This window comes from Coccinella septempunctata, chromosome 2 (genome assembly GCF_907165205.1).
Source record: "Coccinella septempunctata chromosome 2, icCocSept1.1, whole genome shotgun sequence".
Classification (NCBI taxonomy): domain Eukaryota; kingdom Metazoa; phylum Arthropoda; class Insecta; order Coleoptera; family Coccinellidae; genus Coccinella; species Coccinella septempunctata.
Window position 1 is genome coordinate 35,180,961 of NC_058190.1, and position 17,836 is coordinate 35,198,796.

Sequence of the window (17,836 nt, forward strand, 5' to 3'; positions counted from 1 at the left end):
CCTTGCACATGTGCCTTGCACATGTAGAGTTGTTTGGTGAGTTCCATCTATAACTAAAGAAGTAAAGTGAGAGTGTTGAGGAGAATAATTGGATGCTTGCTATCTGGGTCGAGCTGAGAATGGGAAATTCGTCCGCCTACACGAATTACACCATTGTTGTCGAGGAATGCAGTGAGTCTACTGAATACATGTGAAGAGTGAAGTGGAGTCTGTGATTGAAGAGCCTTGAGTTCATGTGGAAAGTAGACTTTTTGAGTTGCCTTTGAGATGCTTCCAAGTCAGTTGAAGTCAGGTGTGTGAGGTGTGCTGGATCCAGCTTGCGTTGGAGTCGTGCGAGAACCTTTGAACAAATAGAGGTGATTCTTAACAATTTATTCAAATTGGAATACCTGTAGATGAGATCCCATGAGTAGTCTGACGTAGTGGAGGTGAGTATGGAGATGGCTGGTCTTGCTTCTGATTCATGGTCGGTTGTCGGTGCCGGCTGACGATTTGGCCATGAATCTTCTGACTTGGAAAGCCATGGTGGTCCCGTCCACCATAGCGAGTGGTTGCGAAGTTGAGATGAAGTTAACCCTCGTGATGCACAGTCAGCAGGATTGTCTTTGCCGGAAATATACCTCCAATGGGCCCTTGGAGTTAGATCTTGGATTGTTGCAACTCTGTTCCGTACAAAGTCCTTCCAACGTGAAGGGTGAGTGTTGATCCAAGCTAGAGTGATTGAGGAGTCCGTCCATAGAGTGGTTGAGTGAATGTTGAGAGCTAAAACATTATGCGCATAATTAACGAGTCGAGAGAGAAGAAGAGCAGCTGATAATTCGAGTCTCGGGATTGTGAGTGGTTTTAAAGGCGATACTTTGGTTTTGGAGCAAAGCATTGTAACTTTGCATTCCTTGGACGGAGTTCGAACGAGAAGGTAGAGAACGGCTGAAATGGCGAGTTGAGATGCATCAGAGAAGCCGTGGAGTTGAATGAAAGAACCCTCTTGAGTGTTAATCCATCTTGGAATTGTGATGCTGGCCAGCTTGGAGAGATCTTCACTGATGTCGTACCATTTCTGTTGGAATAGTTGAGGTAGAGGTTCGTCCCATGATAACTTTTGGAGCCATAATTCCTGCAACAACATTTTAGCCCTAATCGTAACAGGGGAGACTAAACCGAGTGGATCAAATATTTTTGCAATATGATATAGAACTGATCGCTTGGTGATCAAAGACCCAGATAGATTGGAGCTGACTTTAAAAGTGAAATAGTCTTCTTGAGGGTACCAGATTAGACCTAACACTTTAGTTGAGTGAGAACCTTCATCGAATGAGATTGGAGTGGGTGTTGATTCTTCCTCTTGAGTGACGTGGGAGAGACTTGAGACGTTTGACTGCCATTTTGCTAGCGGAAGGCCGGCCGCCATGCAAAGGTTCTGGAGTTGTTTGGCAATTTCGAGAAGTTGATGTTCAGTATCTGCTCCACCACAAATATCATCAACATAACGACCTTTTGTTAATGGAGGAATGGCTAGTGGAAAGTTGTGACCCTCATCTTTGAGAAGTTGGAGAAGAACTCTGATTGCCAAAAATGGAGCTGATCTAGTTCCGTATGTGACTGTTGTGAGATGGTATGTCTTTACGTTGTTATTTGAGTCGAGCCAAAGGATGCTTTGAAGATCCCAATCATCAGGATGAACAAGAATCTGTCTGTACATCTTTGTGATATCTGTAGAGAAGACAAATTTAAATTTACGCACCCACATAAGAACATCTATCACGTCGAGTTGTAGTTTCGCTCCGGTGTGCATAATATCGTTGAGAGAAATGCCAGTCGAGGTGGGGCTGGAGCCGTTGAAGACTACTCGCAGTTTCGTTGTAGAGCTGTCTGTTTTGAGAACACCATGATGAGGAAGAAAATATCTTGAGTTGACCTTTTCTGACGAGACTGGTTGCATGTGCTGGAGGAGTTCATATTCATCGAGAAATTGGTGGTAGAGCAGAGAGTAGTCAGGATCCTTGTCGAATTTCCGAATCAAGGCTTGCAGACATCGGAAGGCTCGTTGTCTGGAAGAACCTAAGACGTCAATAGATGATTTCAATGGTAATCTTACCATGTATTTCCCTGAGGAGAGCCTTGAGTGAGTGGAGACAAAGTGGTTTTCACATTCTTGCTCGTCAGAGGTGAGATGTGACGTAGACGTTGGTTGAATTTCTTCCTGTTCCCAAAACTTAGTGAGGAGATGATGTAGGTCTTCATCTTGAACAGTATGAAACATTGGAGATTGGATTGGAAGGCGTTCCTGTTCTTGACACACAGGGCCTAGGATTAGCCAGCCGAAGATTGAGAGTTGCGCGATTGGAGATGATGGAGGGCCTTTTTTCATCTGAGGAAGAACAACTGAGCCATATACATCAGCACCCAAAATGATGTCGATGGCTCTTGAGATGTGGTATTCTGGATCAGCTAACTTGAGATGCTGGAGATGTAGAGATTGCTGAAAACATGTATAGAAGGAAGGCAAATTAGAGAAAGATGATGAGAGAATGTGAGCATCAATATTTATGGTTTGATGGTCATACGTCGACTTGAGAGTGAGGGCGAGAGATCCTTGTGTCTTAGAAGTCTTTCCATGAATTCCCACAATTACAACATGCGACTTCCTTCTAGAGATGTTGAGTTTTCTGGCTAGATCTTGAGAGATGAAGGTCAGCTCGGATCCACTGTCGATGAGTAGTCGAACCGTGTGTGATCCTGTTGAGGTGATGAGATGGGCGATGGCAGTGGCGAGGAGAGTGTTGAGTCGTGGTTGAGGTAGCTGAAGAAAAATAATTCAACGCTTCTTCGAACTATTTTGAAGGCTTTAGAGCTGAGTTGCTAGAACTCACCTCCCTTTGAGCAGATTTTTGAGATGTGAGAGCGTATTGTGGAAGCACTCGAGGGGGTACCGGTGGAACTTTGCAGTGTGGTTTACTGCTGAGAGGAGCATCATGTAGAAGTGTATGATGACGACTTCCACAGATTTTGCAGATCTTTGTCGTTCTGCAAGAGTGGCGATGATGTCTACCGAGGCAGTTAGAGCAGAGGATGCGATGTAATACTACATCAGCTTTTTCTTGAGGTGAGCGTTTGGAGAAGCGAGGGCAATCTGCAATAAAGTGGTCGTGTCCACAATCATCACAGGTGTAGTTGGGCATAGAAGAGACTTTTGAGATTGGAGTGTTCGAGGAGGCCGATTTGCTTGAGATGAGTGAAGGAGAAGGTTTACTTTGAGCTGTAACCTTTTGAGAGATGGTGTGCACTGTTGTGCGAGAGCGAGAGGATTCTTGAGATGACTGTCTCTGATTGGACTCAGTCCATTCTAGAGCTCTGGAGCGAGATTGGAGGAACTCCATCAACTGAGCGAAGGAGGGAAATTCGTTATTAGAGGAGATGAGAGTTTCCCAATGAGTGCGAGAGGCGTGATCCATACGATTGATGATATGGAACACCAAGAGATTGTTATTCTGCTCTAGATCTTCACCTAGAGCTTTCAAACTTTGGAGAGGATTGACGATGCTGTCAATAAATTGACGAAGAGATGAGGCGGTAGAATTTTTCTGATTCGCCAATGAGAAGGAGAGAAGTTTTGAGTATTGAGAAGAGAGGAGCAGCCTTTTATTTTCATATTTATCCATAAGCTTCTTCCAAGCTATGGGAAAAGAGACTTCCGTTAAGGGAAGACTGGAGATGGTGTCGAGAGGTTCGTGAGAGAGACATGTTCGAAGGTAATGTAACCTTTCAATGTCAGAAATTGAGGTGCTATTGATCACGAGTGATTGAAAAAGGTCTCGGAATGCAGGCCATTTTGAGAAGTCGCCTGAGAAGGTGGGAATTGAGATGTCAGGCAATCGAGGACGAGTTTGAGAAGGCTGAGGGGCTTGAGCAGAAGTGGATGGCTGTGAATCCACAGGATTGAGTGACATATTGAGTTGGATTAATTTCGAGATGGCTGATTGGAATAGAGAGTATTCCTCGAAGAAGACTGAAGATGCGAAGTATTCGTGGTCGAGACACGACTCAGGCCACGCTGACTCAAAATACGAGTGAGTCTTTGAGAAGCTCTTATGAAGGTCTTGCAGCTGTTCTTGAGTGTGTGACAGGTCTTGCACAGTCCATGTTGAGATGTTGGACAGCTTGGAGAAGATGTCCTTCATGAGTTGCAGTCTACTCATTTGAGTAGCGACTTTTAATTTGAGGTTGGTGGGAAGACCAGCCGAGCGAGTTTGAGGTCCAACATCAGGCTGCGAAGATGTGGAAGATCTGGATGATCGAGTAGGAGGGACCTGCAGTTGAGTGTCATCCTCTTTTGGAGACGGAGAAGATCTTCCCGACTTTTGAGACATGACCTTTTGAGAAGAATGTGATATGAATGAATGATTATTCCAACTCAATCATCCGGCTCGAAGGACCAAATGTTCAAAAATCTGGGTGTTGAGATTTTTGGCAATTACTTAAAAGTGGACTGTTACCAAATGATTGAGTTGGAGATGGTAAATTAAAATCTTTATTGTATATCAAACACGTCACATAATAAATAGACACTCGCATGAAGTAAAATTATATACAACATCTAAACAGAGTGAACCTATTTACAAGTATTGAGAAGTTATTGAGAGAATTTGAGAGTAATGTATCAACGAGAAAATCAACGTTGTATTTGCTTGAGAGAAGGAGCAGGTTGAGTGAATTTCATGTATCGAGTAACAAGATCAATTAGTATGTGTTTGATAAGAATTGAGATAGATTTGCATCAAAACGTGTATATGTATTTTGAGTTGCATAATAATTGAACTTGATAATTATGAATTGATGTGAGTGTTATCATGCAAGCACAACGTTTACAGTGATAGAGTTTACGATTTCATAAACTGTCTCGCTATCAGAAAAACAGAAGGTTGCAGTGACAACTTGAGAAGTTAGAGATATGTAATGTAGTGAGACAGGTGTAATGAGACAGAATGAGAGAGAGATGATTACCAACGCTTACAGGAATAGCAAATCTATTAGAAAAGCAGAAGGTGTTTTATGAGAGTACATAAATTGAGGTGAGTCGTGTAACAAATGTAATGTAGAGAGATGATTACCAACGCTTACAGGAATAGCAAATCTATTAGAAAAGCAGAAGGTGTTGTATGAGAGTACATAAATTGAGGTGAGTTGTGTTACAAATGCAATGTAGAGAAATGAAATATTGTAAACATAGAAAGAATTAATGAATAGTATTCATAATTGAGATGAAACAAGAAGAGCAGTTCACAACGTTAGAGAAAATAAATAAGGTATCATAAGTTTCAGGTAATAGAGACATGCAAAAGTGTATAATAAATTATACTTATTGAGTTGAAATCAGATTGGACCTCCTCGAGCGTTATCACAAACCAGTCTGTCCAATAGAGTTGATTGAGTGTATTCCATTATTCAGAGTTCTGAGTGTAGTGAGATGGATTTCGATCTGGTCTATGAGAAGCCGTCGAAGTGTCCAACTTGAGAGTAGAGGTACCTGAAACTTAAGAGGCCTGAGAAGTCTGATCGTAAGAGGTGTAAAGTTAATCTGAGGTGACATGTATACAAAATGAGAGTGAATACAAGTATATAAGCTTCTAATAGAGTGGTGTGAAATGTGAACTTGGTGCTAAAATTAGAGAAATTAAAATGTGAGTGGTCTTCGAGATGATGTGATTTTAAGCGAATGGAATATCGATGCATGTTGAGAGGGTTGAAGCAGTTAGGTACATTGAGCACGTGGTTGATTGAGAGATTTGGAGAAAATTGAGAAAATATACATGCAAATATGATATAGAGATGTAGAGCAGAATATTGCAAATGTAATTGTGAGAAAATGCATAGCGATGGAGTGAATGTTGATAGGAAAATTATGTAGAATGATATTCTAACGTGGCACATGCAAAAAATGATTACATTTTTTGTTGAGTGAAAAAATACTGTACCTTTTTGAGATGTTGATCGATTGATTAGTATAATATAAAATAATATTATTAGATTTGAGCTGATTGAAAAAAGTTGAGAGTGCACTAAAAATCACGTTAAGAATTTAGACCAAGTTCCAATTCACTTGAGCGAACGAAGAATCTAAAGAGAATGAATTAAATTGAGCAGATTCAACAGGTTCCACCGGTTTTTTCGAGCAGCTGATTGACAGCGATTTTAAGGTTACGTTCACAGAAGCATGTAACGATAAACGTAGTCACTGAGTTGCTAAAGATGTGCATCGAGTGGTAGAGATGGGTTAAAAATTCCTCCAATTTTTAACACTTTGCATGAATTTACTCCAAAATGAGCTACTATGAGTGAATTTTCTTCAGGAAAAAGTTATTCAAAATTAATGGAAAAAATAATTCCGAAGAATTATTGTTCCAATAATGCGAGCTAGTCATGAACGAGCGTAGGGAATCCCAGAGAAGTCGAAATATCCAAACGTAACTGTAGGCCGGTTTTGGGATCATTGTCCCTCGTCAGTACAGTGTAGCGCTGAATATACTAACTGGAGGATGGTGACTTGAACGAAATAGGGACGACGTTTTGAGAAACTCTCATTCAGATGCGCTACCTGTCCCGTAAAGACCAAATCCTCGCTTTCTCTGCAGATTCCTGTACCAATTCATGGCTCTCAAATTTAACTACTTCCTGTAGTCATCGAAGTTCATCAAGAAACCGTAGGCGAGTCAAGGAGGTTCGCTCGCAAGACCACATTTCGGGAATATCCCAATAGGCAAATAAGTATGTTATGTGGCATATTTTAGTCAATTGCCGTTGGTGTGATTCTGTAACTCAGTGCCCCAGTTCCACAAGGCTCCTTTCACACCATCCGGTTTTTACCGTTTCGTTTTTACCCACTTTCGTGATTAGGTTCAATTTTTCTTCGAAACGAAACCCGATGATACTTCTGATTAGAAAACTTTTATCGCCGTTCAAACAGCGTTGGGTTATGGAAAGTATGGAAGACTTGGGAGCATAGACGATCCAGTTTTTGCCATACGTTTCAATCACGTTTCAGAAAAAATATGCTTATACATATCTATAAATTTCAACGCCTCTTGCCTATTTTTTATTGCGAAATGCATGGCAATGGATTAACATATTGCCAAATCATCAGTTTTTCCCCGTCTTTTGATATTGGACAAAACTTCAACTGATGGCAAACATTCGATTTGCAGTTGGTCAGAATTGACTCAAGTTGTCTTCGGTAAAAAACCGGATAGTGTGAACGGAGCCTAAGGGCTACTTCAAATGATAACGCGACAAGGCATGCGCAGTGCGAGATTGTCACCGATGATACTTCTGATTAGAAAATTTTTATCGCCGTTCAAACAGCGTTGGGTTATTGAAAGTATGGAAGACTTGGGAGCATAGACGATCCAGTTTTTGCCATACGTTTCAATCACGTTTCAGAAAAAATATGCTTATACATATCTATAAATTTCAACGCCTCTTGCCTATTTTTTATTGCGAAATGCATGGCAATGGATTAACATATTGCAAAATCATCAGTTTTTCCCCGTCTTTTGATATTGGACAAAACTTCAACTGATGGCAAACATTCGATTTGCAGTTGGTCAGAATTGACTCAAGTTGTCTTCGGTAAAAAACCGGATAGTGTGAACGGAGCCTAAGGGCTACTTCAAATGATAACGCGACAAGGCATGCGCAGTGCGAGATTGTCACCTCGTGAACTGTTCACATGATCGGGCGAAATGTGATACCCCTGACCATGTGAGCAATTCCTAATGCCGCGTTCTCAGAACTCTGTACACTCTTGCGACCGAAGTCAGCTACTCTCTGTAGTTAAATTAATTTAATAGCACGCTAAGAATATCTTCTTAGAAAGGACGGGCAATTCAGTTCAAAGCCGATTGGAAGTATGGGGTTTGTGCTGCTGATATTTAGACAGGTTAGTCGAGTTAGTAGATGGGAAGGAATTTATTTAAATTTATTGCACTGCACCGCCTAATTATATGATAGCTACAACGATGAGCTAATATGACGTAGCCAAACCCGGGTGAACCCGAGTACTTCTTTCCTATTGTGCTTCCTAACAAGAAGATCTAGAATGGGGGCACAATTCGGTTCAGATTATATTGGTGGTGACGTGTTGGGTAGCAATCTCATGCTGAATTGACAGACTTGGGTTTGTAAGAAATGGCATAGCATAGATAATGGGTAAAGTTATAAAGAAGATACAAAATATCTTTGGTTGATAATTGCGCGTTATTGTGACGTACAGGGTGGCAACTCCCGAATGACCCTGGCTACTTCCGATATCCCATAGCGACTGCTTTTTATATCATGCTACATAGATTGCGACAGAAAAGTAGGAGGTTATGGAAAATCCCATATCGTTTCTGATTGGTTCCGAAACTGTCGCTGGTGTTGTACGGAGTTCAAATTAGTTCAGACGTCTCCGCAGTAATATGTGGGAGAGGGAAATTTTAAGGCACAAAACTGCCGTTCATTCGTTGTTCTGTGGTGAGCTGTGGTAACTTATAATCTTATTGGCAAATAACGTTCACGTGATCGCAATCTGCCAATTGGATTGTTTCTATTCTTAGTTCTCTCTTTCTCTAGTTAAACTAGCCAGTAGAGTGCTTCTACACACATTTGCACAAACTTGCTTGTGCCAAGTTCAGGAAAAACGATTTGCTTTTAAGAACTTAAGTATAAAGACACTTATATGTTTTTTATCCTTCTTACTCATATGCAGTTGATAGTAAATGCTTGATGAGCATAAAATGAACAAAAGAAGATCAGAATTTGATTTCAACTTTTCGATCTATTATTATCTTTATTAATTCTGAAATCAATTTTTGAATGTTTCAGTAGATGAATGGATTTTATTACCTTCATATTCGTTTAGAGATATTTTACATTGACATGACAGTGCAATAATATACAATATATATTTTCCCCATCTCAAGTGAAGACGTAACTCAAACAACAAAATTTCATAAAAGTGATACATCTCACGAAATGAAGTAACTGTATCGTACATGATTACAACTTTTTTAGTCACCATCCATGAACTACATTGATTGCCGTAGCGAATATTTGGACGAAATATTTTAGGAGTAATCTTTTCTCAATGATGGATAATACTAGGATATTATTTCTATTATCCAATCGGATGATTTAACAAACGTAAATTGCTAAGAATTCCTATAAGGAATTCTCAAGTAGTATATGTATATCATTTCTTAAATTTTGTGAGTTACGCCTTTACGTGAGATAGGGGAAGATATGAATTCAATTTATTAGAATCAAATTTCCATTTGTGATATCATGACATAAGTATAATCATAAAGTTAATTAATGTGTCGACCAATCCACTTCTTATAGATGTAGGAACGGTCATATATGTTCAAAGTTTCATAGTGAGTTATTCACAATAACTTTTTTAGAGGTTGCCAATACAATTTTCTACATATTTTTACCTTGGGTATCTACACATAATGTTTTCAGTTCATCACTAAATGAGTGGAATTTGTGGAACAAGTAGTTCTGGAGAAAGTATCAAGCCTGAGATATTACTCCTGATACTTATCTATTACATTTTGTGCTTTTCAATACGATGACTACAGCTAAATGTGCTGAAACCTATAACAAACAACTTAGTATTCTGGTTTTGGTTACGTTCAAATGAACCCTTCCTGTTTCGTCTTCAATCTGCTTTTCGTTCATAATAAAATGATATGATGAAGGTGGAAAATCTCGTTTTTGTTTTCATATATTCGAACTTATTTTCAGCAGATCAACCTTACAGCAAGTTATAATGTATGGTTTAATTTGATTTTCATTTGCACTATCAAAATTCACAATCTAATGTCTTGTTCATCAGAATTCCCGAATAACGGTTCATATTAATCTGACAGTATTTAATTTGATTGCATAGTGGCTTATCTGTTTTTTTAGTGTGTTACGAATTATTATATATATTTTTTGCATTCCAAAGCTCACCATTTAAATGATGCAGGCTCAATTGTTGGAATTCTGCTTGAGATTTTGTATGTCATTGCGTTCTTTGTTGATAATTATTTCCTCATTTTCGAAATGAAATTGAAATAATTGGCATCATGTCGCACGAATTGTATACAAGATTTCCTGCATTCATTCAAGTTCGGGACTCCCATCATTTCCAAATTCATTTTCTGAAGACTGATTTAATTGATATTATGGGAATATTTTCCTCCACAAAATTCCGAAAGTATTATTTTCAATGACTGATATACCTACATTCAAGTAAAGGCACTCGTATACAAAGAAAAAAGTGGAATCGATATCTTAACACATGTGAAACTTCATTATACAATGAAAAATAACTGTTAGTATGTGTGTAATGTAACATTGTTATATATATCAAAATATTTTGATCCATGGCGAATTTTTATAAAAAGTTGTAAAAATGTGTGTTTCAAAACAATCATTAGTGAATTATGGGTTGAATCAAATGTTCAAAAGTAGAAAGCTTGTTTGAAAATTTCTATACATATTTATCTGTTATTCGTAATACGTTTGTTTTAAATACACCGAATTAATTTCTGTACCCTAAGGACAAAGTCTACCATGTGAATGCATAATAATATCTCATGAGGATGGGTCATCCCAAATTCCAGTTACCTAACTAGATCAAAAATTACATTCTTTCATTTACTGCTGTATAAGTTCTTCTTCCTAAATTTGCATGGTGTTCTTTACCGCAGGGTCAAATTTTATATATTTTATATTTCTGAAACATTATATATTCTAAACATGTGAACGAATTAAAATATTACTTCACATACAAATCGAACACTTTAAATTGTTGAATCTATTGGCTTGTTTTCTGTATTAGGAACATATACAGATTTCGAAAATTCAAGTCTAAACGTAGAGATTTCCATGAGAAAGAAGAGAGGACTCAATAATTTATCACCTGTAATAAAATTATTCTCGCACTGGGCGATTGCATTTCTACAGTCCTCTTCTTTCTCATGGCAATCCCTATGTTCGGAATTGAATTTTCGTAATCTGTATAATTTCTTCTTTTTTTTTGGAGTCGTTAAGTTTTATTAATGATTCATTATGTTCTTGGCGAAATTGTTGCTCGCTTCTTTTATATGTATGTATGATGTGTATACTATTTTCAAAAGTGATTATATTCATGTGTGAAAATTTTTTAGCGACCACATATTGGACTGCTGTTAGTTATGATGCCATGCGTCAATTCTGTCTAGTCTGTACTTAAATTATCATTGTTTCTATCTAGTGTAGCCGAAAATGTTTAATTCTTGAAAATATACATTATATTTAATTTTTGAAAGTGTTAATTATTCAGTTCATATGATTTCGTTCAGAATATTAACCTGTTCGGTTTTGAATGGGAATGAAAATTGAAATACAGGATATCCGTAATTTTCTCATTAACTCGTAGCTTGGACGATTTTTCATAAAATATTTCATTTCGATACGTTCTACCCACTGACAGAAAAAACTCCAGTATACACAAATTTGAAAATAAGTTCACCTCCCACTCACCAATATATTTTTTCTAAATTATTCACAATAATTGTTTTATGTGCAGTTTTACCCGGCTTAAACATGGGCACTTAATAACGAACAATTTCATAAGCACTTTCAACACCGCGCCTTTATTTTTCTACACTTTTTACCAAAAGATTTTCAAGTGACGCAAACAATCATTTAGAAAGTCGCGCATCTAGTTTTCCGCAGCTGATTTGTGTCTGATGCCAAATTCGAGTTCCGTATTTATAAATGTTTGAATTAACTTCGTCATCGAATATTTTTCTACCTTGTCAGAAAAAGACTTTCGAATATTTCAATACGTGACGTCTCGGCGGGGCCTACAACAAATTTCACTTAATCTTAGGTATCAGAAATCCTCAGTTATGGATCTTCATACGCACTAGCAAACTGAGATTTTCCGATTTCAAAATGAAATTGGTAAAAAACGCCAGGACCTGTAATTTTTTGTTTCGAGAAAGAACAACGAACAAATTTTCTGCTTTATTCATCCCCGTAACTTCAATGTTTTCAGCGAAACGTAACTCCCCCCTGATCTTTATTAATGCGATGAGATTATCAACCTAATTTCGAAAATCACATTTAAAAAAATGAAGAAATCAATGTAGAAAAAAATGTGTATTCTATCACCAAAAAAGACTAGTCTATAGTCAATTTTCGTGATTAGTTTACGATTATGCAACATTATGCAACAAAAGTAAACAAAACAATGGATTTCTATTAAATTACTAATGAATAAAGGAAATGGGAGTCAGAGGCAAAGAGCCATTTAATAAGATAAATGAAAAACTATGTATTTTCGATTTTTGTAATAGGTCCTTGAAAATCTTTAATTAGTGCAATATAGGTCCTCAATAATTTGAGGTTTAGAGCTTTAGATTCACGTTTTTGTCGAGAAAACTATTTTTGTTTTGAAAGAACATATCGCAAATTTTAAAGAGCCCTTCAATTTTATCAACGACAACCAATGTAAGCATTTTGACCTCATTTTTCTCGACGAAAAATTTATTGTTTTCTAACAAGGAATCACCTCCTGTATTATATACCCTAAACTCCATTTTTAGGATTTTTAAGTGTACTTTACAAATTTTTTGAGGGCAGAGGGTAGATAAATAAATATTTCTTTCATTAAAGTATTCGTTTTCAGAAAAATAAGGTTATTGTTAATTTTGATTTTTATTAGAAAAAATTGAGGCAATCTAACATGAAATTCATCTTATTTTGATATTTTTGTGTTAGGTTTGAAAATAATAAAAAAATATTTCTGTGACATTTGTTGTCAAAACAAAACATAACCTCAAATATTCTGACAGAAATTCAGCTGATTGGTGGAATCGAGCCCTTTGAATTTTTAACATGGAAATGAAGTACTTTGATATAAAAGGTTTATGTACTGCTAAATCCTTTGTTTTGTTCTGCAAATTTATGATTAATTGAATTCCAGTTAGCATTGGATACGGTAGTGAAACTGATCTTCAATTTTGTTTACATACACAGTAACAAAATAACCTTGTGTTTATACTCTGTTTATTCAAATAATGAGATAATATGTACTTAAGTAAACAACACCTTCTATTTGAATATCAGAAGTAGATGAAGTGCTTGGAATGAAAGGAAGATGTATTTTTATTTCTTAAAAACAGAATGGACATAATGTAATATGACAGAAAGATTATTGGATTGTGGATGTATATTTCCACTTCTTCCATGTTTTTACACGCCTTCCCCAGATGATGCAATGGGGAAACAGAGAAGTGATGAGATAGATAGACAACTTGGTAAAGAACGAAAAGAATTCCAGAAGGCTCACCGGCTCCTATTATTGGGGGCCGGTGAGTCAGGAAAATCAACGATTATCAAACAGATGTATTTGATACACGTCAAAAACTTTTCTGAAAAAATGAGAATTGAAAAGAGAACTGATATAAGGGGAAATTTAGTTGAAGCAATTGTTGTGAGTAAATTGTTTTCATAACTCTTTGAGCTTGGAACAAATGACAGAAAATTTAAAATAATTATTTCAGAGTATTCTTGAAGCTATGCCCAAGTTGAACCCTCCAATTGAAATTGAGAATCCAGATAATCAGGAGAAAGCTAATTGGATTTTGGCACAGTCATATAAAGCCGATAAACTGCCAGAGGAATTCTATGATTTTTGCTCTACTTTGTGGAAAGACAAAGGTGTGCAGGTAAGAAATAATTGAATGGAAGATTGAGCTACAAAATTTTTCAGTTTATTATTTATATTAAATCATATTATGGATAATTAAGCTTTTTTATTGTTATAGGCTGCTTTTGAAAGAAGTAATGAGTTTCAGTTGATAGATAGTGCACAGTATTTCATCGAGAGACTTAATTATATACGAATGGAAAACTATGTACCAACAGAACAAGACATATTGAGATGCAGAGTACTTACAAGAGAAATTTATGAGTTGGTTTTCCAAGTAAATAATGTAAAATTCAGGTGAGTTTTTTTAACCATTCTGTTGTCACAAATATTTCTTTCTGTATGAAGTTGAAACGAGAGGTGTTTGTGACCAGTCAAGCAGCACATAACATAAACGCAATGGATGTTTTACCCTCTTATTTACATATTTGAGTCCATTTTAAAATGAAACATTTTCCCTTGGCAGTTGTAATATATTTTGAAATCCATGAATAGGTTGATAATTCAAGTTTCAAAGTATAAACTTGCTATTTAAACCATAAATATTTATGAAGTTCATGGTTCTGTGGATATAATTAAATTATGTCCTGTAATATGGTATTTGAACAACTACATACTTGTCTGATTAAAATCCAGCTTACCCTAACACTTCATCTCCCACAGTTTCCCTTCTAAACATGGAAATATTCATCTTCAGGAATTCTTTAATTTTATTTACAAAAGATTTCTTCTCTATACAGAATTTTTGAACTCTTGATTTTTCAGGATGATTGATGTGGGGGGTCAAAGAGAAGAACGGTGTAAGTGGTTCCTATGTTTCAATGATGTAACTGCAATAATTTTCGTAACAGACTGTAGCTCATATGACATGGTTTTAAGAGAAGATGAGACAAAGAATAGACTTACCGAGAGCTTAGATTTGTTCAAAGTTGTATGGAACAATCGGTGGTTGAAAACAATATCGGTTATTCTGTTCTTAAACAAACAAGATATATTTAGCAGAAAAATTCTTTCAGGTATTATGAAAAATCTTGGAGAAATGTAAAACTTATATATTCATATTTTGTTTGTAGGAAGGAGAAAACTGGAACATTATTTTCCTGAATTTGATAAGTACAAAACTCCTGAAGATGCTAAGCATGAAGTAAATGAGTCTCCTCAAGTGACAAGGGCGAAATATTACATCAAAAATGAATTTGAGGTAAATTTATCCTTTATTTTGATTCTAGTTCCTCAGAAAAAATGAATATTCAAATATATGCTAAGTAATGGAACTTTGCTCTCAAAGGATTGAATTATAATCATTTCATCATGTACCTAATTGTTTGAATATTAAGTATTTCTCAGACAAATTTACTTTTTCCTTTGAAAACAGGATTTGTAAATTGTGAAAAAAATTTTCAGAAAATTTGCAAGCACACCAATCATGCAGACCATCGACTTTATCCTCATTTCACATGTGCTGTGGATACAGAGAATATAAAAAGAGTATTCGATGACTGCAGGGATAGCATTCAGTGGAAATATCTGAAAGAATTTGATTTGCTTTAATTTTGATATACATATTTATTATTGCAAGTAAAAGAGTAGATGAGAAATATCTTTGTTTGTCATTGATTTTCCATTAGTTTGAAATAACTGTTGGGAAAAAAGTATGTGTTTTTCTACACAATTGAAGTTACCATATTATAGTCTATTGAAGAGTGTAAACATAACCAGAGATTATCTATATATATATATATAGGAAAAAGAGCTTGTTATGGAACAAATGAAATTTTGCTTATGAGGAATATTGAATTTCAAAACACACTGAACATACTTCAGTTCAGTCTGAATCTCACAATCTTATGTAAAAGACATCGTTGAATTCCATATACACGAATTTTATTGATAATGAGTATTATTTTTATGTATTATTTTGATGTATTTATCAATCATGAATATATATTTCTACAAAATATTTAGTATACCTCACATGGGTAATGAAGCAAATTCATTATTTATTTGAAATGTTTAAACAACAGTCAATTCTCAATCTAAGCTGTGCCTCTCAAGAGTCCTGTGGAAGTGTTTCTGATGGCAATCAAATTGTTAAGCACATCGATAGTTCAGACTAGTCTGAATTTTCGAAATTCTTTGTATTTCGACCTTAATAGTAATTCAACTGAAATGTTGGACCTTGTTTGAACAGAAAATTGTAATGTTTGCCACATTCAAGTTCAAAAAAGTTAATAAAAAATCCGATTTGCATTAGATTTATTGGTTTTATGTTATTACATAAATTTTATATGTGATTTGGGATAATTCCTATTTGATTAGTTACACCGTCTGTTCCGATATTCCTGAACAGTACTGTCAGTATTTCGGAGACGATGCCTATTGGCCCAGTCGTTCGAGTTCTATTGTTATTCATTTGCTGGCCAGTAAAACCAGCAATATCGGAACAGGCCCATGTACTCTCTGCTGATCAGTCAAGTGTATACAAAAAGAATTAAATAATCCCTCCCCAAGAATCGTTTGGAATAGTGCATAATAAACATTTTCATATTAATCTCAATACCTTGAGATACCTGTAAAATCCTTTGTTGAAGAGCTTTTTCTGCAAAATCAAACTCCCATTAAAATAATTTTATTATTATATGCCTTGATGAGTTCACTTCCCACTTGTCAGTGTTCCTAATAAAACCTTCCAAATTAAATATTGTTGTGAAATAACAGGTATCTCCTAGAGTGAAGACTCTAAAAGATTTAGTTTCGTTTCTGCATGAATAAAAACAATCATAAATCAAACAAAATATTTATTAACAAGGAGTCTTGTACTTCTTTTAACAAATAAAACAATATAAACAGTTGCACAGTTGTACTTAGAAATTAATATTAACATATATATATTTACAGGAGAAATAAATGAAACATGTTGTACCTGCAACAGCATTACAATATTTTATGAAACTTAACCTGAAACTAAATTCATAAGTTACCTAAATGTAGGTCAAATAATAATTACAGAATGGCAATCTTAATTAAGATCAATAAAATCATCTTCCATTATAACCAATTCGATTATGGCTTATGCGGACTGGTTACAAAATTACTGAAAAAACCACAAAAAATTATATAACAAAAAAATTCCAATTCTGCCCTCAATTATTTACAAACACTTATATGCACATTCTCTAGTGAAAATTCATTCATAACTTCCTCTATAATGAAATATTACATGGCACTAATTCGCTTCCTCTACAAATTATTGAAACTTTGTAACCAGCCAAATTCTAATGAGAAAAAAGATACCGACTAACCAAAAAAATTCTATGAAACCAATTTCATATATCACATAAATTGTTTGACACATCAGAATAAAGATCCCATCGTTAAGAATAGGTTTAAAAATGTTTGTGTAGTCAAGCAACATTAAAATAACTATTATAAAATGTAAAGATTTTTCTCTATATCATTTCAGTCTTGCGAAATTCGTCTAAAAAATAATTCAAATTACTCAGTTTCTACTACCACAGGTGATTTTACTAAATTTTTCAGTTTGGCTGGGTCATTCATGAAGACTTTCTTCGCTAAAGTCTGGAAAGAAAAGGTTTTAATTAGTAACAATATCTGTTTGTCAAATGGGAAAGCAGCCCAATTCAATTCATTCATTTCCCTCAAGTCATAAACTTCTATTGACCAATCAGACTGATTTAAATTTATTCATGCTTTGTGGTCGCTAAATGTGAAATATTGAAATACATGACAAATTATTTATCCTCCAGCTTGGTACATCGAGTTCCAAAATGTTTCTTCATAGACTTCTTAATGGAACATGTAACTGAATACTTCAGCAGTGCAAATGCAAAAATTCCTACCACACAATGCAGTGGAGATGGTCAGGAGAATGTGTCTTAATGCAAATAAGATGTTGAAAAAATTGTCAAAAACTGGAAGACCGCAATGAATGACTAATGAAGTTATTAGAACATGCACTGCAATTGATTTAGATTTAGAGCAATAACTTCTAATTCGACACTAAACCGTGGTATTAGAAGACATTCGTTAGGGATTTGTGAGTGATTCATTTCGTTTTTTCAAATTATCTTCACTAAACTTCTTATGAAC

General features: G+C 35.6%; 3 protein-coding genes across 5 annotated transcripts in view; 1 reads left to right on the forward strand and 2 right to left on the reverse strand.

Annotated features, from left to right (window-relative positions):
- Nucleotides 1-1,620: 1,620 nt before the first annotated feature.
- Nucleotides 1,621-4,367, reverse strand: LOC123307142. The gene is made up of 4 exons (XM_044889360.1): nucleotides 4,066-4,367; nucleotides 2,871-3,540; nucleotides 1,763-2,800; nucleotides 1,621-1,710 (listed from the first exon to the last, which is right to left on the reverse strand). The coding sequence occupies exons 1-4, from the start codon at nucleotides 4,365-4,367 to the stop codon at nucleotides 1,621-1,623; spliced, it is 2,100 nt and encodes a 699-aa protein (XP_044745295.1).
- Nucleotides 4,368-12,862: 8,495 nt separating this feature from the next.
- LOC123308621 (guanine nucleotide-binding protein G(s) subunit alpha-like) lies at nucleotides 12,863-15,686 on the forward strand. The gene is made up of 6 exons (XM_044891367.1): nucleotides 12,863-13,510; nucleotides 13,581-13,745; nucleotides 13,845-14,023; nucleotides 14,492-14,742; nucleotides 14,800-14,927; nucleotides 15,131-15,686. Exons 1-6 carry the CDS (start codon nucleotides 13,217-13,219, stop codon nucleotides 15,275-15,277), a joined length of 1,164 nt encoding a protein of 387 aa, XP_044747302.1. The 5' UTR covers nucleotides 12,863-13,216; the 3' UTR covers nucleotides 15,278-15,686.
- Nucleotides 15,687-16,509: 823 nt separating this feature from the next.
- The window catches only part of LOC123308620, a 41,513-nt gene continuing 40,186 nt past the window's right edge, over nucleotides 16,510-17,836 (reverse strand). For all 3 annotated transcript variants that reach the window (XM_044891365.1, XM_044891364.1, XM_044891366.1), the window contains exon 9: nucleotides 16,510-17,305. In XM_044891365.1, the coding sequence (XP_044747300.1) occupies nucleotides 17,222-17,305 (84 nt within the window). In that variant the 3' untranslated portion in view covers nucleotides 16,510-17,221. The remainder of the gene's footprint in view (nucleotides 17,306-17,836) is intronic.

Excerpts from the sequence above, each read along its gene's own strand:
- LOC123307142 (XM_044889360.1), bottom strand. The coding sequence starts at position 4,367 with ATGTCTCAAAAGTCGGGAAGATCTTCTCCGTCTCCAAAAGAGGATGAC. Across the intron at positions 3,541-4,065 it reads AGCTTCTCAAAGACTCACTC|CATCGTCAATCCTCTCCAAA; the intron begins GTATTTTGAGTC and ends ATTTATTGACAG. Across the intron at positions 2,801-2,870 it reads AAAAATCTGCTCAAAGGGAG|CTACCTCAACCACGACTCAA; the intron begins GTGAGTTCTAGC and ends ATTTTTCTTCAG.
- LOC123308621 (XM_044891367.1), top strand. The coding sequence starts at position 13,217 with ATGACAGAAAGATTATTGGATTGTGGATGTATATTTCCACTTCTTCCA. Across the intron at positions 13,511-13,580 it reads ATTTAGTTGAAGCAATTGTT|AGTATTCTTGAAGCTATGCC; the intron begins GTGAGTAAATTG and ends TAATTATTTCAG. Across the intron at positions 14,024-14,491 it reads GTAAATAATGTAAAATTCAG|GATGATTGATGTGGGGGGTC; the intron begins GTGAGTTTTTTT and ends TTGATTTTTCAG.